This window comes from Trichosporon asahii (genome assembly GCF_000293215.1).
Source record: "Trichosporon asahii var. asahii CBS 2479 unplaced genomic scaffold scaffold00053, whole genome shotgun sequence".
NCBI classification, from domain to species: domain Eukaryota; kingdom Fungi; phylum Basidiomycota; class Tremellomycetes; order Trichosporonales; family Trichosporonaceae; genus Trichosporon; species Trichosporon asahii.
The window spans coordinates 179,062-206,554 of NW_014040871.1; the positions used below are offsets into that span (position 1 = coordinate 179,062).

The following is a 27,493-nucleotide window of genomic DNA, read 5'->3' on the forward strand; positions in this document are numbered from 1 at the left end:
GCTAGCCTAGCGCCGTAGCGGAGAATGTGAAGTAGGTAGGAGAGACAGTTTGATCGGCAGGGAGCGCAGATACCACCGCCATAAGTGCCCTTGGAGTGCATCAAGCGACACTGGGGTGGCAGTTGCTGCACCTACACCCGCATGCAATACCAGCTTCCGATGCTGGTTTTCGTGCACAACGAGAATGCATGCGTGTAGGCGTAAAGGGCGGGGAAAGAGACAGGCAGAGGGGGCTGAACGATTCGGCTTCGATGCAGCGGAAACAGTGCCACATCCGGCACGATCGCCACACGTTTCGCTTCACACCCCCTCACGTCCCACATCTCAACTCCCAAACCACGACCGTTCCCCAATACACGCAAAACCAAAAATGCATGACTGGTGGTACAACAAAAGATGCAATGTGTTACTCTATTAGGTCTATGCTCACTCCCAGTCCATGTCCACGTCCATACCCTGGCTGTCAGGTGACGTGCCTCTCGCCTCCGTGTCTGACGTCTGAGACTCATCGCCGCCGTCAGACACGAGGTCGAGCGAGTCCATCGAATCTCGCGAGTCGTCCGACTCCTCGCCACGCACATCTGCCAGGTCCGCAACGGAGGCGTTCCGTGAAGTACTGGTCAGCTCTGACAGACCAGTCAGCCGTGCGAGATTGCCAAGACCCATGCCTGCCCGCCCGAGGTTCAGGCCCGAGCCGAGGTCGTCGACTGCGTCCAGTGACATCGCCCCAAAGCTCCGTGCTGTGTCTTGGTCGGGAGGGCTGTCGGCACGACTGCGCGAGCGCGAACGCGGGCTGCTGTAGCCCCGGAACGAATCCTCGGACAACAGGTCGAGGGGTAGTGGATGCTGGCGCGGGGAGGGCGACAGCATGTCGATCGACAGCGCGCGCGAACGTCCGCCGAACGAACTTGACCCCGGGGACAGGACAGCGCTCCTGTTGAGCAGCGAAGGGTTATCGATCTGATGTCAGCTTTTGTTCTCCTGTGGACTGCAGCTTACCAAGTCGATGAAGCCCTTTGCAACCGTGTGCGACGGATCCACTTGGAGCGCATTGCCAAAGTGATACCGCGCCTTCTGCAGCTTCGACTCATCCGGAGGTTCGTCTGTTGTCAGCTTTGGATGGACTGCAGACGGCTCACTATCCTCGATATCACTGCTCGAGCTCGAGCTCCCTCGCCTCCTCGAGGTTTCCAATCCGGCGTCGGAGCTCGGACCACCGCGCGCCTCGCGACGCTTGGACTCGGGCTGCGCGAGCCAGAAGCTGATAAGCCCTGCAAAACAATGCAGCGAGGCATACTTGTTGTAAGGAGCGTCCACCAGATAGCTGAGGTCAGCGCGCGCACGGAGACCGAGGCACTCACGTCTCGAGCTCATTCAATGCGGGCTCGTATCGTCCCGTGTAAACAAGATGCTGAGCCAGCTCTTCCAGAACCGCGGGTTTCTGATGTCAGCTATTGGGGGATTACCAAGCGTACTTCGGCAGGCTTGACCTGAAGTCGAAGCTTTGTCAGGTAGTCTGTTGCGCTATCTTGGCCGCGCCGTGACAGCGACTCGCCACCCTCTGTGGTAGGCTGCCTGCCCTCGGCATCGCGCGTGAGGAGGAAGAGACCCCATCCCCATCGTTGCTTCCAGTCAATGTCTGGGCAACGTACCTGATGTCAGCTACGAGACCAATTAGCGAGCTCATGTCCGGCGTGGGGATTGTTGAGGACAGACTCACGAGAATGGCCCAAGCTCTGCGTGCCTTGTCGTAGAGGCCGCGGAGGATACAGATGTGAACGCAATCAACGAGGTTTTGGAGGTAGGCACCGCGAACGGACGTCGGTTGTCGTTCTGTGTTGCCGGGCCGAACGGGAAACTTGTAACGATGGACCGCGGGCATGGTATAGGGGGACCCGAGGGACCTGGGCGGGTCTCGGGGCAGAATCAGAGGAAGAGGTGGGTGCTCGATGGCGAAAGGTAGCTCGGTAGCATGGCTCGCGCGTCAAGTTGTGCTCGAGGAAGACGAGAAGAAGGGTGTGGTACGTGTGGTGGATGCGCGAGGGAAGGCGCAATCCGGAAATTGTGGCTATGACAGCATCGAAGCGCATGCAGCGCACAGAGGCGGCGCGGTCACATTGCAGGTCTGAAACCCGTGGTGGAGGCCGGTGGAGGAGGGGAGGGGATGCTCACGTGACAGACGCGTCGGTGGATTAATTGGCAAAAACGTGTGGCCGAAAATTTAAATGTCAAGTTTTTGTGAGGCATTGAGGGGGGCCAGCGATGCGTGTGTGTGACTGCAGCCAGCGGAGACTCTGCCCAGCGTGCGGCCCGCCCGCGCGCCAGGCTCAGGCCGTCCGCCTGCCTGGCCCCCCCCGTCCCCTGCGCCAGTCGGTCCCATCCACTTTCACCGCTCTAATCCTTTCCTCTTTTCTTCTCCTCCCCACCTTCGGGTACATCGTTCAACTACCACCAAAAACCACCCCCCAAAAACGCGCCGTTCGCTTCGTCTCTCACGACCAAGCGACAACACCAAAAACTAAAAAACACCGCAATCATGGCTGAGTGAGTAGGCCTGCTTTTCCATCACGGTAGCGCCAGCAAAATCAGTCAGCCAACCAGTCGCCAAACTTTCAATCAAATTATCGTGCGAGCCAAGACGTCACTTGCCTGCCTCCATTGTTCCCTACCGACTGTCGACGACGGGACTCTGGATCACTCACAGGCATTGTCGGGCTTGCACGAATGATTGAGAGCGGATCCTGCGACGCAGTCCTGATGCGTGCGCTCGTGCGACAGACACAGGGTTGCAGCAGGACGCATCCGCGGCGGATGCTGACTGATGGTCGACTGGTGCTTGAAAAATTGCCACCCATGGAACGCAACACACAACACGAACGGCATGCTGACGTTCAACAGGACTAACCTTGAGCTCGCTGGCGAGCAGATCGAGTCCAACTGGGACAAGGTCACCGACAAGTGAGTGCACCCAGCGGCAGTCCCGTGCCCTCACAGGGTCTGAACGTATCTAACACCCTTAGCTTCGACGACATGGAGCTCAAGCCCGAGCTTCTCCGTGGTGTCTACGCCTACGGTTTCGAGCGTCCCTCCGCTATCCAGCAGCGCGCCATCATGCCCATCATCACTGGCCGTGACGTTATCGCCCAGGCCCAGTCCGGAACTGGAAAGACCGCTACCTTCTCCATCTCCATTCTCCAGCGCGTGAGTATTATCGATGATGGGCAGTCGTCTTGTGATCTGAACAATAAACTGACAATCGCCAGATTGACACCACCGTCAAGAAGACCCAGGCTCTTATCCTCGCCCCCACCCGTGAGCTCGCCCAGCAGATCCAGAAGGTCGTCATCGCCCTTGGTGACTACCTCAACATCGACTGCCACGCCTGTGTTGGTGGAACCGCCATCCGTGAGGACATTGCCAAGCTCAACGAGGGCCCCCACGTCGTTGTCGGTACCCCTGGCCGTGTCTTCGACATGATCAACCGTGGTGCCCTCCGCGCCGACTCCGTCAAGATGTTCTGTCTCGACGAGGCCGACGAGATGCTCTCCACCGGCTTCAAGGACGCCATCTACGACATCTTCCAGCTCCTCCCCGCTGAGACCCAGGTCGTCCTCCTCTCGGCTACCATGCCCCAGGACGTCCTTGAGGTCACCAAGAAGTTCATGCGTGACCCCATCCGTATTCTCGTCAAGCGTGACGAGCTTACCCTTGAGGGTATCCGTCAGTTCTTCGTCGCCGTCGAGAAGGAGGAGTGGAAGCTCGACACCCTTTGCGACCTGTACGAGACCGTCACCATCACCCAGGCCGTCATCTTCTGCTCGACCCGCCGCAAGGTCGACTGGCTCACTCAGAAGCTCCACGAGCGCGAGTTCACCGTCTCTGCCATGCACGGTGACATGGACCAGAACCAGCGTGAGGTCATCATGAAGGAGTTCCGTTCCGGCTCTTCGCGTGTCCTGATCGCCACCGACCTCCTCGCCCGTGGTATCGACGTCCAGCAGGTTTCGCTCGTCATCAACTACGACCTCCCCGCCTCCAAGGAGAACTACATCCACCGTATCGGTCGTGGTGGTCGTTTCGGTCGTAAGGGTGTCGCCATCAACTTCGTCACCACCGAGGACGTCAAGATGATGCGCGAGATTGAGACCTTCTACAACACCCAGATCGACGAGATGCCCCTCAACGTCGCCGACCTTATCTAAGCGCCATAATCCAGTCTTGGTCCTTACCTTGTATCTCACCTACCCGTCTCTCTGTACCTCCCCCCATCACCCTCCCACACTCCCCCCTATCCAACTCCCACCCCCTAAAAGTATGCCTCGATTGTCGTCGGCGCTGCGACTCTGAGGCTTGTTTAAGCATCTCTGTGGCACGTTGACATCGTTTAGAGGCTTCGTCCGTGTCCTCTTATGTTTAGAGTCGGTCGGAGAGATGACGATGCCACAACAATGACCTTATATCCTAGTTGATGCACTTTAGAATTTCACCATACCACCTGAGACGGACTAACGAGTAGTTACGAGTGCATGGAGCAGACAGCGACGAGTCAGACAGATGAGCAGTGGTGGTATAATGCATACAATGAGGTGATCTAATCTAAACCAAACGCTTGTCTCCGTGGGCCCACGCGAACGGGTCCTGGTTGTTGTTGGGGAGGCTGGAGAGCACCGGGCTGTCGGCAACGTTGGCCCTGGGCTGAACGGGGAGCTTGCGGCCCAGACGCTCCTCACGCATTCGGTGCAGCTCGTCGTGCAGGTCGGATGAGTTCTTGGGTGGTTTCTAATCTGTCAGGTGGAGCGCGTTCCCCTACTCACGTTGGTGTTCTCGTATGCCGGCCAGAGCTTCTCCTTGTACTGCATGTTAGCTTGCCATACCCTTTCCAGCTATCTCCAAACATACGGGCTGAACGTGGTTCTCATACCTGTCATTAGTTGGTTACGAGAGCCGCCCAACTCACCAGTTTGGGTCACCGAAATGGAGCATGGCAAAGAGTGGGATGAAAAGGTAGGTAGCGAACTTGAAAACCTCGACTACAATGTCAGTCATGATCGCACGTCTTGTCGCTCACGATTGGCGCCCATGGTGAATGCTAGTAAAATGTAAGAGTTCAGCACCAGCGATGGAGCAAAGAGTACCCCGAGTCTTGCAGCGAGCCCTGCTGCCGTTCGGAATCTCGTGCAGACTCGGACCCTACTGCTTCAGTTGTCGAACATTACCAAGCAGAGAGCCTTATTTGCTCCCGTCCTGACCGGTTCCTGGCGGAGGCTGAGTGGACTTGTCGCCACAGCACCATACCGCACCACAATAGCTGCCATCTGTGAAGGTCGCATCTCTCAACTTCTTCCTCGTCACCGGTCTTCACCATGTCGCGGTCCGCCTCGCCCGCGTCCTCTCTCGAGTTCATGTCCTCGGACATGTCCGACTCCGAGGACGACTTCCGCCCTCAGCAGCGGAAGCGAGCGCCCGCGCCCAAGAAGGCGGCGCCGATCAAGATCAATCTCTCAGCGCTGCAGCGGGCGCGCAACGTCGCCACTGCGCACCCGGCGGACGACCAGGACTACGATGAAGAGATTCCGAGGGGAGGCGGCGGCGGATTTCTGGACAGCCTGATGGGCGGGCGTGCAATCGATCTCAGCCACGAGCACCTGAAGGCTGATCATGCGAACCGTCCTCTGTGGATCGATGAGGGTGGCAACATCATTCTCGAGGCGTTTGCTCACCTCGCACCCCAGGCGCAAGACTTCCTTGTCGCCATTGCTGAGCCTGTGTCCCGGCCAAGCCTCATTCACGAGTATCGCATCACGAAGCCGAGTCTGCACGCTGCCATGAGTGTGGGTCTCGAGACGGACGACATTATCGGTGTACTGTCCCGCTTGAGCAAGATCCCGCTGCCCGAATCGCTCGTCGAGCAGATCCGCGACTGGACTAGCTCGTACGGCAAGATCAAGCTCGTCCTGAAGCACAACCGTTACTGGCTCGAGAGCAGTGTTCCGGCGTACCTGCAGACGCTGCTGAAGGATGAGGTCATCAAGACGTGCCGCGTGCACCGAGACGAGCAGGAGGGCGAGGTCACGTTTGGCGTCGAGCAGAGCGCCAGGCCGAAGCGCGACTTTGCCATCCCCGGTACCGAAGCGGCAGCGCGCGCAGCCCGCGGCGAGACCAACACGGAGCCACAGCGCGACTCGGAGGCGGACGATATGCTCGGCGCCGTGATCGGGATCAATGAGACCGACGACCTGGACGAGGACGACGCGGTGCAGTCGTTTGAGGTCGCAGGTGACCGCATGGAGGACGTCCGCCGCCGGTGCAAGGACATCGACCTGCCCGCGCTCGAGGAATACGACTTCCGTAACGACCACATCAATCCCGACCTCGATATCCAGCTGAAGCCCATGACGGTCATTCGCCCGTATCAGGAGACGTCGCTGTCCAAGATGTTTGGAAACGGTCGTGCGCGTTCCGGTATCATTGTGCTGCCGTGCGGTGCCGGCAAGACGCTCGTCGGTATTACTGCCGCGTGCACGATCAGGAAGAGCGCGCTCGTGCTGTGTACGTCGGCTGTGTCCGTCGCGCAGTGGAAGCAGCAGTTCCTTCAGTTCTCGAACATCTCCGAGCGCCAGATCTGCGCGTTCACGCAGGGAGAGAAGGAGATCTTCCAGGGCCCTTCTGGTATCGTCATCTCGACTTACTCCATGATTGCGAAGACGGGCAAGCGCGCGCACGACGCCGAGAAGGTCATGAACTGGCTGCGATCGCGCGAGTGGGGTTTCCTGCTGCTCGACGAGGTGCACGTCGCCCCTGCAGCGCTGTTCCGAAAGTGCGTCTCCAGCTTCAAGGTGCACACCAAGCTGGGTCTCACGGCGACTCTTGTGCGCGAGGACGACAAGATTGGCGACCTCAGCTACCTGATCGGACCTAAGCTTTACGAGGCGAACTGGATGGATCTGGCCAAGAACGGTCACATTGCGACCGTGCAGTGTGCCGAGGTTTGGTGTCCCATGACACCCGAGTTCTACCGCGAGTACCTGCGCAACCCGTCGCGCAAGCGCATCCTCCTCCACGCCATGAACCCGAACAAGATGCAGGCGTGCCAGTTCCTGATCAAGTACCATGAGGACCGCGGGGACAAGATCATCGTGTTCAGCGACAACATCTACGCGCTCGAGGCGTACGCGACCCGTCTCGGTAAGCCGTTCATCCACGGCGGCACGCCCGAGGGTGAGCGCCTTCGCATTCTCTCGTGGTTCCAGCACAACCCAAAGCTGAACACGATCTTCCTCTCGTCGGTGGGAGACACCTCGATCGACCTGCCCGAGGCCACCTGTCTGATCCAGGTCTCGTCGCACTTCGGCTCTCGTCGACAGGAGGCGCAGCGACTTGGCCGTATTCTCCGCGCGAAGCGTCGTAACGATGAAGGCTTCAACGCATTCTTCTACTCGCTCGTCTCAAAGGACACGCAGGAGATGTACTACTCGTCGAAGCGGCAGGGGTTCCTCATCGACCAGGGCTATGCGTTCAAGGTCATCACAGAGCTGCACGGTATCGACAAGATGGACGGGCTCCTGTTCGCGAACAAAAATGACCAGATCGGTCTCCTCGAGGAGATCCTGAACACGGGTTCCGACGCGTGGGAGACACAGAACCACTACATGCGCCTCAACAACGGGAAGCACCACAAGGGTACCTCGTCTCAGACACCCTACGCTGCTCCGCCATCAGCGAGCGTGCAGCGGTTCCAGGCGCCCCTCGAGGATCTCTCGGGAGGCAAGAACATCAGTTACCGCGAACAGAACAAGAGTGCCAAGTACGTATTTTGCAGCTGGAATAATGGAGGCAGAGCTGACATCGCCAGCAAGGAACTCAACCGCGAAGAGCGCCAACTCAAGAAACAGAAGGTGTCCCAGAACCAAGGTACGGGCCAGGCTGCCATCTTCCGCAAGCGTGCCAAGGAACTCGCTATGGCGAAGAAGCGGATGTCAGAGTTCTAAGGGGCGATTCGTTCCGGGGCCGTCTGGTGCGAAGCGCCGGCCGACGCTCGAACGAGCCGCGCCGGCCGGTTATCGGCCGGTTGTCCGTGTGCTTTGGAGGCGACATCGACAGGCCGGGATCGGTCATCTGAGAAGTCCCTCGTTTCGATAGCTGTTCATTCAGGAGGAGGAGCGCGGGAAGGAGGTAGAAAAGCGCCAATCTGGCGTTGTAGCATCATCACACCAAAACATAAAACGAAGCAATCTTAAAACTAGCATAGATATGTATCCACTGTACGAATATGAGTATCTCTCACCTCCGCGACGTGTGCATCTGCATTACTACCCGCCTTCCACGAAATTGTGTAGCCTTGGCCGTCGCGTGGTGGTTGGGGATGAAAGCAGCCATGGGGTGGTACAGTATAGGCAGATCGCGGCAGAGGTGGCAAAAGAGGGGGATTCTCCCGGTACTGGCCCCTCAGAGGGGGCGGTGAGCGAGCACCGACTTCGGGGAGGATCATAACTCTTCAACCAACGCCTGTCTGCAGCCAGGCGTCCTCTTGGAGACCTGCGGGGAAGGGTGGGCTATGAGGCGGGTGTGGGAGGCGAGGGGCGCGAAAGAGGAGTCGCACACGAGGAAGCACACAGGTACGCAAGTGTGTGGATGTGCCTGCTCCTGGTCCCTGCCCGCGAGATCAATACTGAGAGTTGGCTTCAGAATGAGTAAAGCAGGTCCCGGGAAGCATGGTCGAGCTAGAGGCTCATCAGGGTTAGGTGGGCGAGTAGTCGAGGCTAACCACTCGCCATGTGTTCGCGGCCACTGGCACCTCTGGTTCCTCCACGAAGATAGCAAGGAAAAAAAGATCTCCACGCATGCATCCTCCCAGCGCGCTCTCAGCGTCTGGTCGCCAAAAAGCCAAAAGAAGGGGACCTCTTTTACGCGCCGGCCTCGTGGCCGAACGCAACCTCGTACTCTGCGCCAACTCGGGGTCTCGGGACCCGCGAGGGCGCGCATTTCCACAGGTGTCCCCTGCGACTGCACCACCCGATGGTGTGTGACAGCCGCTTCTTGTGGGCTGCGCCGGTCCGGCTGCCTATAAGCTGCTTGGGCGCTGGATGGGAGTGCGAAAAGACGGGGAGGCACACACACAAGGTGACAAAAGAGGAGGGTCCGTCCCGTTACTGGACCCCGTGAGGGGGACGGCGCGAACCATTCTTCGAGGACAGACATAACTCCTGTGCCATCGAGTCTGCAGCCTCGACGGTGTTGCTTGCTGAATCGGAGGGTGGTTATATCTTGTTGAGACAGGTCAATTGCGTCCCAAGCTCGAGCATCTCAGTCAGTACGCGGTCAGCAAGCACGGTAGTCAACATGCGGGTCAGTAATGTCATGTAAGCATGCATCGCTGCATTGCCAAAAGAAGCCATTGATGCATGCCCCGCTGTCAGTGACCCATCATTGCATGCAAAAAGGTGTTTCCCACTTACTGTCCCCGGCCCGGGGGCGGCATGACCCGTCATTCAGTGAGCCCGTTACTGGCCCCTTGCGGGGACGGCTGGCCGGCCGACTTCGAGGCTTGGAAACTCCTGCACCAAGGTGCTGTTGGATGTGGTCAGCTCGGCTTTGCCATGGCGCTGTGTCCTGGAGACCCCTCCGGCCTTATGTGAGCGATGAAGGAGGTCTGGAGGGGTCATCTGTCACCGTAGAGGTACGACTGGACCTCCTGATCCCCTCCCAGGACGTCAGACCGCACTCCGGGCGCCGAAAGCTCTCCCTGTGCTGCTGAGAGCATGTGAGAGGGAAATCGAACGCTGGAGCTCACGGTCTGCGCGGGGCGAGCGGGGAGGAGTCGCACCGATGCACACGGCGTGCGAAGAGAGGTGTGTGTGCATGTCCGAGAGTCGTGAGCGAGCGTCGACAGCCGAGTGGACCAGGAAGGTGGAGGTGTGATAGCGGTGGCAAATATTGACGTGTAGTTTGAACCCGCACCTCCACTGCCGTCAGTGGATTTTGGAGGCGCGGCGAGGTCCACTGTCATAATCACGGCTTCGGTGAATATCCAGCTACAGCATCTTCGCGTGCAACGCATCTACGACAACACAGAGGACAGCAAGGAACACGAATTTGTACTCTTTTACATCTACTAGAACGAACAACTGAAAGATTCGCCCAGCATGGTGGTGAGTAGACGCCTGACTTCCTCCGAGCTCCAATTGTTGACGCATCGCAGAAGATTAAGATGATTTCGCGGTCGCTCGATGACCACCTTCCCTCCTCGTCGACGGCGCCGCATCCGCTGCAGCGCAACCTTGCGCCGCACATGCACCCCTTCGCCAAGCCGAGGGAGTACACGCGTGCGCTGAACGCGGCCAAGATTGACCGCATGTTCGCCAAGCCCTTCGTCTCGGCGCTCGGCGGACACCAGGACGGCGTGTACGTTCTCGGCGCGGACCCTCGACGAGCCTCGGTTGTTGCTGCCGGTGGCGGTGATGGTGAGGTTATCGTGCACTCGCTCTCGCAGCGCCGCGCGCTCCTCAAGCTCGACGCCCACAAGGGCATGGTCGGTGGTCTCTGCTGGACGGCCGAGGCGCGAGACGGCAAGCGCGGCCTGATCACTGCGGGCAAGCTCGACGGACAGATCAAGATTTGGCGCTCGCAAGCGTTTGCTCCTGGAATGACGGTCGAGGAGGAGGAAGAGGAGAGCATGCTTGACTCGGCTGGCGCTGTCGGCGAGGACGGGTTTGACGAGGACGACCTCGCGATGGACGACAAGGCGACGACGCGCGGACAAAACCTCGAGCCATCGCTCGTCATCAACTCGAAGAATGGCTTCAACTCGCTCGACCATCACCGCTCCGATGGCGTGTTCGCGACGGCGAGCTCGTGCGTTCAGATCTGGGACGAGACCCGCACGGCGCCTCTGTCCACGCTCTCCTTCGGCGGCAGCATGGAGACCGTCGCCTGCGTCCGCTTCAATCAGAGCGAGACGTCCGTTCTTGCCTCTGTCGGCAACGAGCGCACCATGTGTCTCTACGACGTTCGCACCGGCAAGGCCGAACGCCGCATCGTCATGAACATGCGCAGCAACCAGCTCTCCTGGTGCCCTACCCTCCCCACTGTCATGCTCCTCGCCAGCGAGGACCACAACCTCTACACCTACGACCTCAGGAACCTCGAGCGCCCGACGCAGATTTACAAGGGTCACGTCGGCGGTGTCATGGGCTGCGACTGGAGTAAGTTTCGTGACCTGCTCACCGGACACTGTCAATATGAGCTAACCCACAGGCCCTACCGGAGAAGGATTCGTCTCAGGAAGTTACGACCGCACCGTCCGACTCTGGGACCGCGATGCCGGCAAGAGCCGCGACGTGTACCACACGAAGCGCATGCAGCGGTGAGTACTGATGAGAGGGGTGGCTGTGAGCGGTCAGATTGGACTCGGGCTTCCAGGAAAGTGGAGGAGGAACCACCATTATCCTCTGCAATGGCGAGCATGGTCATGTTGTTCCAGGCAAGGACGGCTTATCGGATTACGGACTTGCTCCCGAATCCAGAAGAACATGCGCTAGGTTAATGATCCCCCCATGTTTCACCCTCGTCACCCTTTGGTGCTCAGACCGACGACGAAAAGGAGGAAGGGTCAACGCTCACCGCGTTACTCGGTGCTCGTCACCCTTCCTCACCCATCGCATTTGAGAAGCATTGGCTGACCACGTAGCATCTTCGATGTCACCTACACCCCGACGGCCGACTTCGTCCTCTCCGCGAGTGACGACGGCAACGTCCGTGTGTGGAAGAACAACGCGAGCCAAAAGCTCGGTGTTGTTTCCGGCAAGGAGCGCGCAGCGATGGAGTACCGCCAGAAGCTTGTCGAGCAGTGGAAGTCAGACACGACTGTGCGCCGTATCGCGGAGCGCAGGCATATGCCGCAAAGCGTGCATTCGGCTGTCAAGCTCAAGCGCGAGATGCTCGAGGCGCGCAAGGTCAAGGAGGACAGGAGGAGGAAGCACACCAAGGCCGGCCGGGAGAAGCCCAAGCCGGAGAGAAAGAGTGAGTTCGACACGGAGCAGGCATGGAGTGGCAATCGGCAGTTTTCTGGACGTCAATCGGCTTCTAGACCAGCCGCGACTCTTCACATCCCTGTATTTGATAGGAGCGACTCCCTTCCCAAGCGCGGGATACTGCAAGGTTACCAGTCCTCTTCGCACTCGGCGTGGGAGGGGTGGCGTACGGGACCTGCGGTGGCGGCGCCAAGGCAGAAAAGGGCAAATTTGCTGACAACCAACAGAGGCTCTCATCACCGAGCAGAGATAATCTGCTTTCTCTCGCTCGACATTCCTTCCGCCATATCGCTCATATCGCGCGCTCGCCATTCGCCGTTTTCCTGTTGTACATTGCATGCCATAATCATCAAACCGACCTCTGCCCTGACGTTTCCAGTAGTGCGCTGATTCCCCTACAATCTGACAATCGGACAAATGGTCCTCGACTCCTCAGAGTGATCGTCGCCGTTACCGATAATCGAGCGCGCTCGTTGCCAAGGCCCCGTCGTCGCAATGTATCACTCATCGGGTAACTGGACCAGCGAACATTTCATACATCCCGACGCCCGGGGACGTTGCCCGACGGATCAAGCTGGCGCAGCCTGGCGAGCGTGGAGCGCGGCCTGTGCGGAGGCTGGGCACAGCGCTATTGTTCGGATGATGGCTCTTCGACACTGGCTCGCGACAGGTACGCCGCACGCACATGCGCACATGCGTTCTGCGCGCTCAAGCCTTGTTTTGTTTGCGGTGTCCGTGTCCTGTCTACCGACCGACAAACAACAGAGACGCAGACAACACAGGACGCGGCGGGTGGAAGGCCCCGACGTCTGCACGCGCCTTGTGCATGCGACGCAACACCCTTTTGGTCCTTTCGTCACACTACGGCTGGTGCTTCTGGGCTGCCTGGCAGGTTTTCACTGGAGCTCAGACACCTTGCTGTCCCCCTTTACCAACCGGTCACCCTTTCCTTTGCTCTCGAGGTTTCGCGCTCCGGCGCTCAGGCCAGGTATACATGCTCACAGCAGACTAGCAGCACTCGACTTCCGAAAGAAAACATTCGCGCCTCAGCCCAGCCCAGCCCAACCCGAGTGTCCGATCCAGTATCCTGGGGCGTGTTTTGTTTTGCTCCTTCACCATCCCCTCCCCCTCCTTTCCTCTTTTCCTGTCTCGTTTGACTCACCGCAAACATCGAAACGAACTGTTGACTGACAATTCCCCTTCTCCATCTATCACCACCTGTACTTCCACTACCAGCCTCCAACATTCGACATATTCCAGACTCTCAACCTGTACCTAACCCGCTTGTACACTACAATTCGAGGAAGAGAAGTGGCCAATGTCATCACCGCCGCCGCTGTCGCCCGCTCCGCGGCGGTGGCGCGCCGACCGCTCACTCGTCGACCGCCTGAACCAACTTGCAGAGGGCAGCCCGTCGGGAGAGCAAAAGGACGTTGACGAAGTCGATGCTCTCCTGTCCCCAACACCTATGCGACCTCCGACGCGCCCAGCCTCGGCTCCGAAACGGCACGACAGCACGCGCTCTACCGCTTCTGCCCGCTCCGTTGCCTCCAGTCTGCGCAGCACTCGATCCAGCGCCACGCTGCGATTGAAGCAGCAACCGACAGGCGAGAGCTTTGCGCGAGCGTACGACGACCTCTACGCGTCTCTGGACGCGCTCGCCAACCCGTTCGATGCAGCCCCCCACAAAGCAGCCACTCCCGTGGCGACGCCTAAGGCAATCGAACCACCGCAATCAGCAAGAACGCCGAAATCAAGCACGCCCGTACCGCAAAGGGCGGCAGCAGAGTCGAAAGCGGAAGGTGGCAGTCACGAAAGTTACCCCACGACACCAGCAGGACTTGGAGGGCATGGGCTGGGCATCCGTCTGGGTACCGGTGATGTGGGCGAGAGATCACTCTTCGGCATGTCAACGTCGGCGAATGTGTCTGACGCCGCGACCGTCGCCCGTAGCTTCCCACTGCCGCCATCGCCTCATAAGAGCCCAGCAATGAGCCCAACGGTGAACTCGCCGGTGTCGCCCGCTCCGTCGAAGCGTGGCGCTGGAGGTCTTGCCTCCCCTCTTTCCGTCTCCAGCCTGGCAGGCAGCTTCCAGACTGCTCTGTCCGCGCACTCGCCGATGAAGCCCTCCCCTGCCGCCCCCTCGCTGTACTCTCGGACTTCTTCTGAGGCTCCGTCAGTCCCCAGCAAGTCTCCCAGCAAGTCCCCGTTGCCGACACGACGTACGACGCCTACTAAGCGTACTGGATCAGCTCTCAATGCCCCTGCTCCCAAGCGCTCCTCGCCGACGAACACGCCGAGCAAGGCGCGCGTGTCGAACCTAATGAAGATGTTTGAGTCCGATTCAACGAGCTCCGTTTCGCCCACGCGGCCTGCTCCCGTGGGAGGCAGGGTTTTAGCAGGCATGAACACTACCGGGAGGAGCTTCCGCACGGCGGGTGCAGCGTCGCCCAGCGGGGCCGTCTCACCAGCCGTCGCTCGAGCCGCGGGAGCTGCTTCTCCTGGCTTTTCGCCTGGTCGCTCCACGCCCACGCGAGTCCCCAGCGCTACGCCGAGCACCCGTGGACGTGGACGGAGTGTTGGAAGGGTCGAGAGCCCGCCCTCGATGCTCGACGGCCCGCGGGCGAGCTGGCAAGTCCGAAGTGCTCTCCCTCCGCCAGAGCAGCTCGACCTCGGTCCGCTCAAGTACGTCCCGCCGCCGACACCGACGAGGAAGTTGTCCAAGTCGTCGCCATATAGTGCGATGGGAGGCAGCCGCTCGGCGTCGTCGGGTTCGGCGATTGGCAAAGCCTTGCCAACTATGCCAGTTGCGGCCTCGCCAGCCGCACACGCTCCAGATGTCCTTACGGTGTCGCCGAGGGCCGCGTCCGGCTCGAAGCCAGCCACGTCTCCAGTGTCTAACGTCCGCAACATGATCGCCGCGTGGCGTGCTCGCTCCTCGAGCTCAGGTGGCCCACCTCCTCCGTCCTTTGGTTCGGCAGCTGAGAGCCTGGTCGCGCAGCAAACCGGCGTGAGCATGGCGAGTGGCACGAGTACCGGAGCCGCAGGGCTGGGACGGAAGAGCAGCTGGAACATTAGCATCCGCCGGCGACGACAGAACGAGCAGCGCAGGGCGGTTGTCGAGGAGGAACCGGAGGACATCAACGCCGAGCGGCCGCATTCGCCCCCGATCACCATCAGTAGCGGAGGGTCGAAGTCTGCCTCGGGGCAGGGCTCTGACAGATCACAGACGAGTCTGCCTCCGCGACCGGCGAACCCGTCTCCCCCGTCTGTTCCCTCGGCGCCGTCGGGCCGTTCGTCAGACTGGCAAACGACACAGAGCTCTTTGTCTCCATCGTCGGACTCAGAACCCACTGGCGAGGTAGGCTGTCTCCGGATCGCCCCGTTAGCTCACAGCCAGCCGATCAAAACTGGAATTTTGTACTACCTGCAGGTGCACGAGAGACCCGCTGAGGAGTTTGCGTGGATCCGCGTTGACGCGCGGTTGTACGCGGATCGCCTTATCCTCAAGCAGCGCCTGTCCAACGGCATGGATCACCAGACGACGATCTTCCTCGACGACTGTGATGGTGAGTTATATGCAGAGAGGGCCGAGCTGACCAGGTCAGAAGTGGCAAGCTCGCCGAGCCCGACTAACAGCCGCTCGGACGACATCGGGGCGGCGATTGCGCGCCGTGACCGGGAGCTAGGAAACCAGCTCTACCCTTTCCGTCTCCAATACGAGGAGGGTCAGGAGCGGCTCGGATGCGACAGTGCTATAGATCGAGGTGAGTGGCAGGCCTTCGGCGGTGATTGTCGCTGACGTCAGTCCGTTGGGTGAGCGCCATCTGGGGTGTGCTCGATCGTCTCAGCAGCGCCGCTCCGTCTCGTCCCGCGCCGTCCGTACTCAGCGGAAGCAGCAGCTCGCTGGCAGGCTCAGCGTCCACGCGTCTCACGTTATCCCACTCTGTTCCCCAGGGTGTGGTCGATGATGCGGTTATCCCGACCGCTGGTGGAAGTGCTGCGTCCCTCGTCCACCGGGACTCGAGGCGGCTCAAGCCGCAGCGCTCTCTCCGGCGTGCGGCGAGTGATCTCGACCTTCGGGCTGAGCAGACCGAGCAGCTGACAGCCACGCGCTCCGAGCCGTCGACCTTCCTGACTCCGTTAGCCCCCAACCCGCCCACGATCGCGACGTACCCAGCCTCAACCCTTCCCGGCGCAACGATCGCGACATTCCCCGAGTCTCAGCGTACACTTCAGCCTTACCCGCTGTCCGAAGGCACGACCGCGCCCACAGTTCATGCGGCGCCCACGATTCCGCCCTTCGAGCCCTCCGAGCCAGGCGCAGCTCACGAGGATGCTGTCTCGGATATTGGCCCCTCGATCTCGGAGTATGCCGCCCCCGCATCTCGTGGCACGCGACAGGACAGCGGGTCCGGCTACGCGGCTTCGGCGTCAACGGTAGCGAGCTCGAGTCTCAATGCTACTGCATACTCGGGCACAATGGAGATGGAGACAATCGACGTGAATCGTCCCATGAGCTTCCCACTTTCGGCGCCGAGCGAGATCGTGATCCCGGGTGCCACTTGGCCGCCGGAGTCTTCGCGTCCAACTGGCTCTGGATCAGCCTCAGCCTCCGGCTCCGGCCGATCAGGCGGCACCTCACCACCAGAATACACGAGCGAGCCGTACGAAGGTCCTTTCCGAGAGGTAGCGATGTTTGCTCTGCCGGCACAGACAACGGGGACTGACGCTGGGTTCACGACGGCGACAGGCGCTACCGGCACTGAGGCTGGGTTCACGGAGGGTTCGAGTGGCTTGCCGTCTGTTGCTGGCGCCAGCGGAGAGAAGCGCTCGCTTCGCACGCAGGTGACTGCGACGAGCGAGTACAGCGGCTGGGCGTCTGGCGACTCCTCCGACGTCAGTCTGCTTCCGGTGGTGACCGCGGATGAGTTCACCTCCCCCCGCCCCGGATTCCTGCATGAGTCGGGTTCTCCGGCTTGGTCGAGCACAGTGCGCGGGCAGAGTGCTAGCGGAACCTCCAGCCCGCAGCGCATCCACGCCCAGTCGCAGCAAACATCGGCGACCGCTACACCTAGGAGGTGGCCGCGCGATCTCCCCGAGGGATCGATGTACTCTAGCGCTCCGGAGGCGTATCTCAGTACTCAGGAGACGTATCCGAACGAGAAACGCATCATAAGCTACGCCAACCTTCCACCTCTACCGCCGTCGGACTCCGATCCCAGCTCCAGTTCCAGCAGCTCCTCGGGATACAGGACGTCGGCATCGCATGCTACGTCAAGGCCAGCGTCGCAGTTGTCCCGCTCTGACGCCGTTTCCCGTCACCTGACCGGCAGCTCAACTCCATCCAACCGTTCAGCCCAACGCTCAACGCCGCAGCCTTCCTATATTTCGTCACCGGCCAGCGTCCACTCCACCCATCACAGCAATGTCTCCACCCATCCTCGCACTTATCCTTCTGAGCCTGGTTCTGAGCACTCGCCTTCGTCTGGGAACAGCTCCTATCACTCGGGGACCAGCTCCCACCACTTTGCCATTCACCCCAGGCCGAACTCTCCCACCGGCCCCGCTTCGCAGCACTCTGACGTAGGCTCTCAGCATGTGTCCAGTCCTGGTTCCCAACACTCAGGCCCGAGCTCTCCTCATTCTAAGCCGAGCTCTCACCGCCCCGGTTCGCCGTCTGATCGGTCAACGCCGAGCTCCCGTAACTTTGTCCCACGAAGGGCGCCGCCTCGCGAGCCTCAGCTGCACCAGTATTCGATCCAAGTCGAAGTGCCCCTTCCCAATCCACGAGGTGATCCCTCAGGCTCCAGTTCCTTCAGTTCGCGTGGTCATCATGGCCCATCACAGTCTTCAGGAAGCCACACTGGCACTGGTAGGACTGATGAGGCGGCCGGGGATCCCAAATCCGAGAAGCCTCGTTTGTCCTCGACTTCCTCAAGTGCGCAGACGAGTGCAAGTCCGCTTATGGGACGGTTATTGCGCGATGATGGACCTGTCCTTCCGGCGTCGACCCCAACTTCGGTCTCGTCACCTCGGCCCCAGCCCATCACTGCCTGGGCGGCTGGCATCCGGCCTCCTGCCTCCGAGGCTGGTAACCAGAGCTATTACACGGACCCCGCAGACCCTTCCTCCGCCTCCTATGCCACCGGCGTGGCACCTCCTACCTACACAGCCCGCTCCACGGCTTTCACCACCGTCCGCGGTGGACCCTCGACCGCCGGTGTCTCCCTCACCGCCACGGGGCGTACCTCCATGTACGCCACTGCTGGCACGGCAGAGTCCTCTGCGCTGTCCGACCTGCAGCAGCCGAACCCGCCCTTCTCCGCACCCAGCCACGCGGCATCAGATCCGCTGTCGCCGTTCGGCACGCCGCCGTTTGTTTCTGCTGTTCCCGTCTCGCCAGGTTGGAGCACACACCGCGGTCTGCCGTCATATGCGCCGAGTGAGGCGTCCGTTCTGCCGAGTAGGCCGTGGAGCGCTCGCGGAACGACGCCGTCCCCTCCTGAGCAGCAGCTCCGCAGCACGACTCCAATGAGCATTGCGGACGTCAATGTCGCCGATCTCGAGCGCATGTCGAGCGTGGGGTCGAGCGCGAGCCGTTTGACTGAGATTCCCAACCACCCCAGCTCTTCAGACGGGAGTGGCACTCAGCAGTCAAGCAAGCGATCGGTGCCCAGCGACCCGAGGGGGTATCGCACGGCGAGCATGCACGAGAGTTATGCTACTGGAACCGTTGCGTACACAACAGCCGAGGGCACGCGGTACCGCTCCGTTGGAAGTACACCGTGAGTATACCAGAAGACTAGGAGATCAGAGCTGACTTACAGAACTCCGCATACCGCCATGTCCCTTCCGTCCACCATCGCATCCACTGTGACTGCCATGCCGCCGTCTACGACGAGCATTTCCAGTATCCCCTCCACATCGACGGAGACGGTGTCAAGTGTTCCAAGCTGGGCTCAGCGTCGACCCGATTATGCTGACGTTGAGCGCTTGACAGAGACGTCAGCGCCCACGAGCATTCCCCCACCGTCGAGCGTATCGACGCTGCCAGTGAGCTCGAGTGCGCCGTCGACGTTCCGCAACGTGATTCCCAGCACTCTCCGCACGCAACCCGGCAGTACGCAACAACTGAGCTCGTCTGTCCCATCGACGAAACAGCGCACTGTGTCCGGCTCTACTTCAGCGACGCACGCGTCAAGCTCTCAATCGTCTGACAGCAGTTCCGATGCCACGACCGCTCTCCTCCGTCCGTTCCTCAACCATGGCCGAGGTGATGTGGCAATGAGCAGACTAGTAAACCGTCTTCTGGCCTACGAGGACGTGCGTGATGCACAGGCAATCGGCATGCGCTCGCAGCTTGATCGTATGGAGAAGACCCTCAACAACGTCGCAACTCGGGAGCCACCAGTGCGCGAGGTCATCATACGGGAGATCGAGCGTGGTCCGCCTCCAGTGCCAGCGAAGGATGAACCGAGCGAATCGCCGTCGTCTTCTTCGTCTTCGTCGACTTCGAAGTCATCGTCGTCAACTGCCACTCCGGTGAAGAAGATCCCTCGCAAGCCTCCTCCGTCGCTACCGTCTGACTCAGAGACCGAGTCGCAGGGTTCCTACACCGTGGCGGACACCGGTATGGCGGACGCTGAGACGTCGTCAGTGCATTCAGACAGTTCGGAGGAGACGGCGATGCCGACCACGCCTCAAATGGCAAGCATTAATCTCGACATCACTTCGCGGCTTGACCACATGGACAGTCTCTTTGGCAAGGTGCTAGGCCAACAGCAGATGTTAATGGATGAGCTCGATCGCCGCGATCCCTCACGCTTCGAGCAACTCCTTGCTCGAGTTCTGGCCATGCATCTTGGCGGCAGCGGCACCAGCAGCCCGACGTCTACCGTGCGCTCGCTCTGGCCCGAGGGCGACTTCTACCCCGGTGCAGGCACTGTCTCCTCGAAAGACGACCCTCGCACTCCCCACGCTAACACGGTCGCCAGTCTCGGCTCCAGCTCGCTGTCCTCGCAGTACCATTACGACCCATCCGCAGATCCAGAATTCCGAGATATGCCTACACCTCTCGGCTCGGAAGTCACTCCTCCTTGGATGCCGCCGCCAATGGAACTGCCCGACAGCGTCGTTAACAGGTTCCGGCAGAAGGGTCAGCCCAAGCAGAATCAGCCCCAGCAGTCTCAGCCTCCCCAGCAGACTGTCATATACTACCCGCAGCAGCACACTGTGCCCGGCGAGTACCCACGCCAGCCCTCGCCTCAAGAGAGCGTTCCCGAGCATCTGCGGGATGCTGACTCGAATGATGGCCACGGTGAGCGCGACATTCGCCCAATTCCCTTCACCATTGAGCGGGAGCCGCCGCGCGCGCGTGAGCGTCCTCATAACGCGCCCACGTTTGACTCGGACGAGCGCAACAACATCTACCGCGGCCCGACGCCGCAGGAGGACTTGGGTCTGCCTACGCCTCCGCAGGACCGCCGGTGGAAAGACCGTGATCTTCCACAGGTGACGACCGCGCCGCCTGTCTTCAACCCCGGACCTGTTCCTGGCTCCGCCCCGCTTCCCGATTTGGCGCCCGGGTCTGCCTTCGTCCAACCTCCTCGTGCCCAGACAATGCCGCCTGGTCCTGTTCCGGCTCGCGGTACCCCAGGCTTCGTTCCTCACATGCCTACCTCAGGTCTCCGCAATTCATATCCGTCGGTGAACCCCCTCCGCACGCCCGCTCGCACCCCCATGACGACACCGTGGAGGCGTGGCTTCGGCCCAGGTTGGCGGCCGCCAATGGTACGCAACATGGGTGTGATGCAACCAGGCCTTCGTCCTGGTATGTTCCCCGGCGTACCCGTTCGCCCTGGGGTCCCCGGTGGTCTTCACCGCCGCTGGGGTAGTGGGTTGGATGCTGTAGACGAGCACCGCTCATCTCACGGCTCTGATGCTGGCAGCGTCTCTTCCTCGAGCAGCAAGACTACCAAGTCGAGCAAGTCAAGCAAGAGTATCAGCGTTTCTGAGCTGAAGAAGCAGAATGAGCAGGAACTGGCGGAGATTGAGAAGAAGCGTAATGAGCTCGAGAAGGAACAGAAGGCATTCGAGGATGCTCAAGCTAAGGATCTTGCTGCACACGAGGCCGAGGAGGCCGAGAAAGTGCGGGCTGAAGAGAGGAAGCGTATCGAAGACGAGTCTCGCGCGCGCGACAAAGAGCTCGAGGACAAATTTGAAGAGAAGCTTGAGGAGGAGCTGGATAGGATCAAGAAGTCCCACCTCGAGTCGCAAGCGGCACAGCCCTCTCCCCAACCCCAGCCTGTCACTCCCATCAGCGCCGCCGCCGTCCCCGAGACTCCCGTGATTCACATCGATGTCCCGAGCCCTCACAGCCACAAGAGCTACCGCAGCTACCCGATGTCGCGATACTCCTCGTCAATCTCGAGTGTCTCCCCCAGCTCAGCTTCCGAGGAGGCGATCTTGACACCGAACACGAACAACATTCAGGTGAGACCGCAGTATGTGATAGCGACTGATCAGTAGCTCAACGAATGGCTTCAACAGCAGCAGAAGACGGACATGGACCCGAGCGAGGAGCGAATGGCGCGCTACATGACTGGCGTCAGCGAACAGATCAACAGCCTCTCGGCTCACATGAAGCGAGAGCTGGACGACCTAATCCTGTGCATGAACGACCTCCGCCAGGCGAACCGCCCAACCCGAGTCCAAGCTCGTGTCCTCTCCGATGGTACAGTGCAGCTCATGACCGGCGAGATCGTCGATGGCATCCGCGGTGAGAGCCAGCCAGGTGCCGTGCGTATCACAACAGCCGGCCCGCACGTCCAGGGTCGCGTTCTTCCCGACGGCACTGTCATGGTAGGCGACAACGAACTTGAAGGCATCCGCGGGAGCCCGCGCGAGCCCGAAACCAAGGCTGAGGCCGAAGAGGTTGAGAAGCGCATCAAGGACGCCGTGCAGGACGAAAGACTCTCGCAACTTGAGGAACGACGTAAGCTTCGAAGGCGAACGGTTCACGTATGAGTGTATTACTGACAGCAGTTCGTGATATCCTCTCCGTTACGCAGAGTGTGTACGCTCCGAGCGAGCGCGGTCGCAGTCCGGCCCGCAGCTCGCACACTCACCGTAGCCACCACAGTCATCACAGTCACCATAGCCACCACAGCCCGCCCCGCGACCCCATGGTCACTAAGGAGACCACGACGGACAAGGAGCGCATTATCGAGAAGACGCACATTGAGAAGGACAAGGAGAGAGATGTTGGGCGGCTTCCGAGCGCACCAGCCGTGCCGACTCCGCCCGCGACCGTCGTTGGTCCGCCCGCTGATCCGCCAGCGCCGAAAAGGCCCCGTGTCATTGAGGAGACTCGAGAGGTGCGTCTTTCATCGATTGCCAGTTGACTGACTTTCAGCTCCAATGGGTTGATGCCCAGCCCGGCAGGCCTGGCATCGCGCACACCGTGTCAGAGTACGGTGGTGTCATTCCCGCGCCGATTATTCCGTCTGCCATACCTGCAAACCTCACTCCGCCTGGTCTTACGCGACAGGCTCCTGGTCACGGTATTGGCTCGGACACGCCGACGACTACTGCCCCGCCTTTGCATCAGGCCCCCTCCACCGTCGCACATGGGCTGCCTACACTTAAGGAGAAGAAGGAGAAGCCGGTTTGGAGCACCAACCCGCCTCACTCCAGCCGCCGGAACTCGCCCGCCCAGCCTCACACCAACCTTCAGCCAGAGCCCGAGGTTAGAACTCTCGGAAACATCCCCACGCAGAGCTCGCCGGAGCAAGAATCCAAGGCGCCGGGCAAGGGTCCCAGGGCGTCATCGCCTGAGCCCGAGCTCCACGTCTACGGTAATATGGCTAAGGACCCCACTCCAGAGAACACACCGAAGTCAAAGCCGACTAAGCTCCCCACGGCCGCCCAGGAGAAATCGAAAGACGACAAGCAGCCGAAGGAGGGCAAGAAGATCGATGATGACGCCGCTTCCAAGTCGTCTGGAATTGACAGGATGGGAGAAGAGTATTCGACCATTGGTAACCTGCGTGTCACGAACCCCGACCCGGCGCCCGAGAAACCGAGCTCGGTACAGTTCGCTGAGCCCGAAGGGAAGAAGGACAAGGAAGGACAGAAGGCCCCCCCGGTGCCTCCTCCGCCCCAGAAGAATCTCCCCGTTCCTCCTGTCGAGCCCATTGATGGCATTCCTCCCGCGATTGATTACTCGAAGGTCAAAGACGGTCAGAAGGATAAGAAGGCCGACACTAGTAAGGGTAAGGACAAGCCTGCGAGCATCCTTAAGCCATCGTCTCCTGATGCGGTTGATGGTACACCCGACAAGGCTCCGAGCAAGTCTACCGATAAGATCGGCGACAAGCCTGTCGCCGCGATCGGCAACGTGGCACCCAAACCAGTGGACAAACCGAGTGACAAGCCCGGGAAGGTCGATGTGCCGAGTCGGCCTACAAGCGCTGCAGGCGAGCCTCCCGCCAAGGACGGTGCTGGGGCCAAGGGTGCCGATGCTGCTAAGAGCGGTCCTGGACCAAAGAAGGGCAGCGAGAAACCGGTCAGAACACTTGGCAACATGGCGACAAACGACGGCAAACCCGGTGATGGGTCTAACAACGACCCCGGAAAGCCAACCGCTCCTCCCGTCAAGTCTGACGATTCGAATGCTCAGGTCAAGAAGCCCGAAGAGAAGAAGGAGTCTGGTCGCATGCCCATCTACGACCTCGTCACGCTGCCCAACGGACAACAAGGGCTGGTCCGCACGGGCTCGATCGCCATGCCGAGCAAGCCCAAACCGGCTCCGGAGTCGACGCAGTCTTCCACCAAAGGAGCAGACGTGCCGGCTGGCGCTACCCAGCCTCCGGGTCTGGGCAAACCTGCACTTGGTGATAAGCCTGCTGATGGAGCCAAACCTGGCCCAGGCAAGATCGAGGAAAAGCACACTGCCGACGTTCCCGCTCTTCCTGTCAAAGACGGCGATCAACAACCGGCGGGTCCGCCCAGCGAAACGCCCAGTGACAAACAGTCGCGCGTGCTGCCAACTCCCCCTGGTCCAGCTGGTGGTAACAAGCCTCCCTCTGTCACGGCTTCTCAATCAGCGTCCGCTGCGCCAAAGAGCGACACTCCAGCTAACGACCCGGCCAAGCTGAAGAAGTACTCACCGCCACGCGCTGCTACGCCGCCGGCCGTTCCTGCCGAAGAACCGTCTACTCCGCCGAGCCGGGTTATGCCGAGCATGGGCGGACGTACCCCTTCGATGCACTCTGGTCCACCTCCGTCGATGCCCTCCGGACTGCAACGCAACAACGGTCGCAGGCCCTCTGGACCGCCGGCTGGGCGCCCCGAGCCCATCCCGGAGCATCCCAGCGCCAACGAGGAGTCCGAGCACATTGTTCCACAACCAGCCCGGCCGCCTGCGGCTGGAAATGCCGGTCCTTCTGGTTCTTCCTCAGCATCCAATGCGGGAGGGATCGGGGGACCGGGCGGTCCCGGTGGCCCTCCTTCAGGCAAGGGTCCCAGCAAGGCGCCGTCCGTTGTCAGCGGACCGCCGCCAGGCGGACCTCCTGGAGCTGCGCCGCCGCCGAGCGCTCGACCGCCACCCGACCACGCAGGACCTCACTGCGACCACTGTTGCCCGAACGAGCCACGCAAGGGATACCAGCCGCGCCTTCCTCCGGGAGGACTTAGCTTGCCGGCGCCTCTGGCGCCCTCGGCTGCTCCCTCCAAGGACGAGAAGGCTGATCAGAAGGAGGAAGAAAAGAAGGAGGAGCCCAAGAAACTGGAAAAGAAGAAGGACGACCCGAAGAAAGAGGAACCGAAGACGAATAAGAACGCCCCGCCGGGAGCTTCTCCGGCTGCCAAACTCGCCGACAAGCCTGCACGTGAGTTGGACAACCGTTACCGAGCTGACAGCATAGCTGCTGTCGCCAAGGACGCGGACACCTCGTCTACGCATACTGTTCACGCAGAGCCTGGACCTGCGCCACCTCCCAACTTGCCCAAGGCCGTTGCCGATAAAGGCAAAGCCACCGACAAACCCTCCAAGGGAGGGGAGGACAAGGGTATGGGCGACGAGAAAAAAGGAGGCGAGAAGGCTAGCGACAAGACCGCCGACAAGGCTGCTCCCGCTGCTTCTAGTGTGACCGAGGCGATGTTTAAGGAGGAGGTGAAGAGGGCCGCAGAGCGTGACAAGGCGGCCGCGGCTCGACGCGCGGAGGAGGCTAAGAAGGCTGAGGAGCGCGAGAAGGCAGCCGAGGCTCGTCACAAGGCGCTTCTCGAGGCTGTCGCGAAGATCGCGGCCGGTGTTGCGGCATTGCTAGAGACCGACGACCTGGAGCCCGCCAACGTGAAGAAGGCGAAGGAGGCCGTAACCAAGCGGCGCGCGGATAAGGCTGCGCTTGCGAAGAAGATGGATGAGTTCCTGCAGAACATCCTCAAGGACACCAACGCGCTGAAGAAGATCTCCGACGCTGAGGCGAAGGAGCCCGGCAAGGCGCCGATGGTCAAGACCATCCTCGAGACGTACAAGCAATCCGGAGTCGAGCAGTCGAAGTGGCTCAAGGACCTGGGTCAGAACATCATGGACCACAACTCGAACCAACACAAGCTCACGCAAGACGCGGCCAAGCAGTGGGCGCGCGAGCAGGTTGGCTTCAACCTTGCTGGATACCTCGACGACTTCTGCAAGTCAATCGCAGGCGAGGTCCGCTCTCTTCTCAAGGAGGTCGGAGACCTGCGCGAGCAGCGCCGCGCCATGTACATGTGAGTCAGCTGGAGTATCGACGACGCTGACGACTAGGGAGCTGGCGGACCTCTTGCTTACCAAGGGTCGCCAGAGCGGCGGTGACCTCATGGCCGACCAAGCCGCCTGCGAAGCCGGCCGCCCCGGCAGACAAGAAAGTGAGTTATAACCTGCGGTGCAGGTGATCCCCAGCTGACATCAAGAAGCCCGAGGCAAAGAAGCCGGAGGAGAAGAAGCCCGTTGTTCCACCCGCATGGACAAGCTACATGGCCCCCGCGCCGTTCGCAGCCATGGGCATGTATCCGCCGACCGCTCGGCCGCTTCCGCCCGCTCCTGGAGGTGCGAGCTTCCCAGCCCATCCCCTGCCAGTGCCCCCAGGTCCGCCTGGCATCGTCACTATGACTCCGACTGTCATGCCCGAGCCCAGGCCGACGGGGGGCAAGCCCTTGCCTAAGACGTAATGGGAACAAGCAGGCGCGACTGTATCAGCTGATAATCTCGAGTTTAGACATTATTGGGTGTACTTCCTACTATTTCCCCACTCCTCCGCCTCCCATTGTTAGTAAGAGTAGTAACGACCCTGTGTATAGTCAAGTGCAAGTTAGATAACGAATGTGAACAAATGTACATGGTTCGCTTTATGCTGGTGATGTTACAATGGAGATTAGGACCGCTTCTCATTCAGGATCACGCCGACCTCGTCAACGGGCTGCTCAGTAAAGAGCTCGACTCCGGCGCCGAGCGAGTCAATCAGCCGCTGCAACCGGTTCGCGGTGAGTGTCGGGTCGGACTGATGTCAGCTTGCTGCAGAGTGGACAGATTGCGAACTGTCTCGGCTGGGACATGTTGTTACGCCCGAAGCCAAGCCAATCGGGCGGTGCGAGCCCGCAAACAATCCTCGATCATATGGGCGGTCCCACTCACCTTCCTCAGGTCCTCCATGTCACCCCCGAAGCCCTCAACGAGGCGGTCCATGTACACCCTCCTGAACGCGGCCCGGCGCTCGCTCTCCTCCTCAGCTGTAGCGGGGAGGAATGGAGGAATTTCCGGCTCCGGGCTGGGAGAAAGCGTGGGCTGACGCTGTACCGTTCGTTTCGGCTTGGACGCCTTCACCGCCCGGTCACTCTCATCGTCACTGTCGTCACTCGAGTCGCTCGAGTCGGAATCGCTGTCGTCGGAGTCGGACTCCGGGTGCGCCTTCGCCTTGCCCTTGACTGAAGTGCTAGGCTTGGCATCCGATTCTGAATCTGAGCTGTCGGATGAAGTCGAAGAGTCAGACGATGTCGAACTGCTGCTCGACCCACTGTCGCTCGCGCCGTCCACGTCCATCTTCTCCGGGGGAGCCTCGTCGCCGCTCTCATCGGAGGAGTCGGAGTCCTCGCTCGAGGAGGTCGAGTAGCTCGCAGCCCTTCTTCTCCTCTTTCTCGGACGACGGGTTTGCTGGGCCGATGCTTGAGCTGCCATGGTCGCTGGGTGCTAGAGACGTCACAACAAATCCTGTTCTGGTCGCAAGCAAGCGGGCGGCGGTTCATGTCAACTTTTAGTGGTTACGTAATGTGGGGAGGGTGGTGGAGGTCCGCTTATTACGTAACGTTGATGTGGATCATTGTGCGGGACAACGCTGCGGAGGTTTTGCCCTGACGAGTCGAAAAGAGTCGCCGCGACAACGAATACCCGCGTCCCGAACGTCTCTTCCCCTCCTTCTTCCACT

General features: G+C 60.6%; 6 protein-coding genes across 6 annotated transcripts; 3 read left to right on the top strand and 3 right to left on the bottom strand.

Moving 5' to 3' along the window:
• Nucleotides 1-426: 426 nt before the first annotated feature.
• On the bottom strand, nt 427-1,882 carry A1Q1_03202 (uncharacterized protein; the record flags this gene model as incomplete). Its single annotated transcript, XM_014323655.1, has 6 exons — nt 427-772; nt 909-934; nt 1,000-1,261; nt 1,362-1,441; nt 1,491-1,652; nt 1,721-1,882. The coding sequence occupies 6 exons, from the start codon at nt 1,880-1,882 to the stop codon at nt 427-429; spliced, it is 1,038 nt and encodes a 345-aa protein (XP_014179130.1).
• Nucleotides 1,883-2,881: 999 nt separating this feature from the next.
• Nucleotides 2,882-4,202, top strand: A1Q1_03203 (translation initiation factor; the record flags this gene model as incomplete). The annotated part of the gene is made up of 3 exons (XM_014323656.1): nt 2,882-2,958; nt 3,021-3,201; nt 3,264-4,202. 3 exons carry the CDS (start codon nt 2,882-2,884, stop codon nt 4,200-4,202), a joined length of 1,197 nt encoding a protein of 398 aa, XP_014179131.1.
• Nucleotides 4,203-4,596: 394 nt separating this feature from the next.
• On the bottom strand, nt 4,597-4,859 carry A1Q1_03204 (uncharacterized protein; the record flags this gene model as incomplete). Its single annotated transcript, XM_014323657.1, has 2 exons — nt 4,597-4,767; nt 4,815-4,859. The coding sequence occupies 2 exons, from the start codon at nt 4,857-4,859 to the stop codon at nt 4,597-4,599; spliced, it is 216 nt and encodes a 71-aa protein (XP_014179132.1).
• Nucleotides 4,860-5,363: 504 nt separating this feature from the next.
• On the top strand, nt 5,364-7,988 carry A1Q1_03205 (general RNA polymerase II transcription factor; the record flags this gene model as incomplete). Its single annotated transcript, XM_014323658.1, has 1 exon — nt 5,364-7,988. One exon carries the CDS (start codon nt 5,364-5,366, stop codon nt 7,986-7,988), a length of 2,625 nt encoding a protein of 874 aa, XP_014179133.1.
• A 2,154-nt stretch (nt 7,989-10,142) lies between these two features.
• Nucleotides 10,143-26,243, top strand: A1Q1_03206 (snoRNA binding protein; the record flags this gene model as incomplete). Its single annotated transcript, XM_014323659.1, has 12 exons — nt 10,143-10,148; nt 10,199-11,201; nt 11,254-11,362; nt 11,687-12,018; nt 13,433-15,796; nt 15,838-18,817; nt 18,860-21,524; nt 21,582-22,026; nt 22,077-22,408; nt 22,468-25,802; nt 25,868-25,940; nt 25,989-26,243. The coding sequence occupies 12 exons, from the start codon at nt 10,143-10,145 to the stop codon at nt 26,241-26,243; spliced, it is 13,899 nt and encodes a 4,632-aa protein (XP_014179134.1).
• A 388-nt stretch (nt 26,244-26,631) lies between these two features.
• A1Q1_03207 (uncharacterized protein) lies at nt 26,632-27,246 on the bottom strand (the record flags this gene model as incomplete). Its single annotated transcript, XM_014323660.1, has 1 exon — nt 26,632-27,246. The coding sequence occupies one exon, from the start codon at nt 27,244-27,246 to the stop codon at nt 26,632-26,634; it is 615 nt and encodes a 204-aa protein (XP_014179135.1).
• Nucleotides 27,247-27,493: the final 247 nt, after the last annotated feature.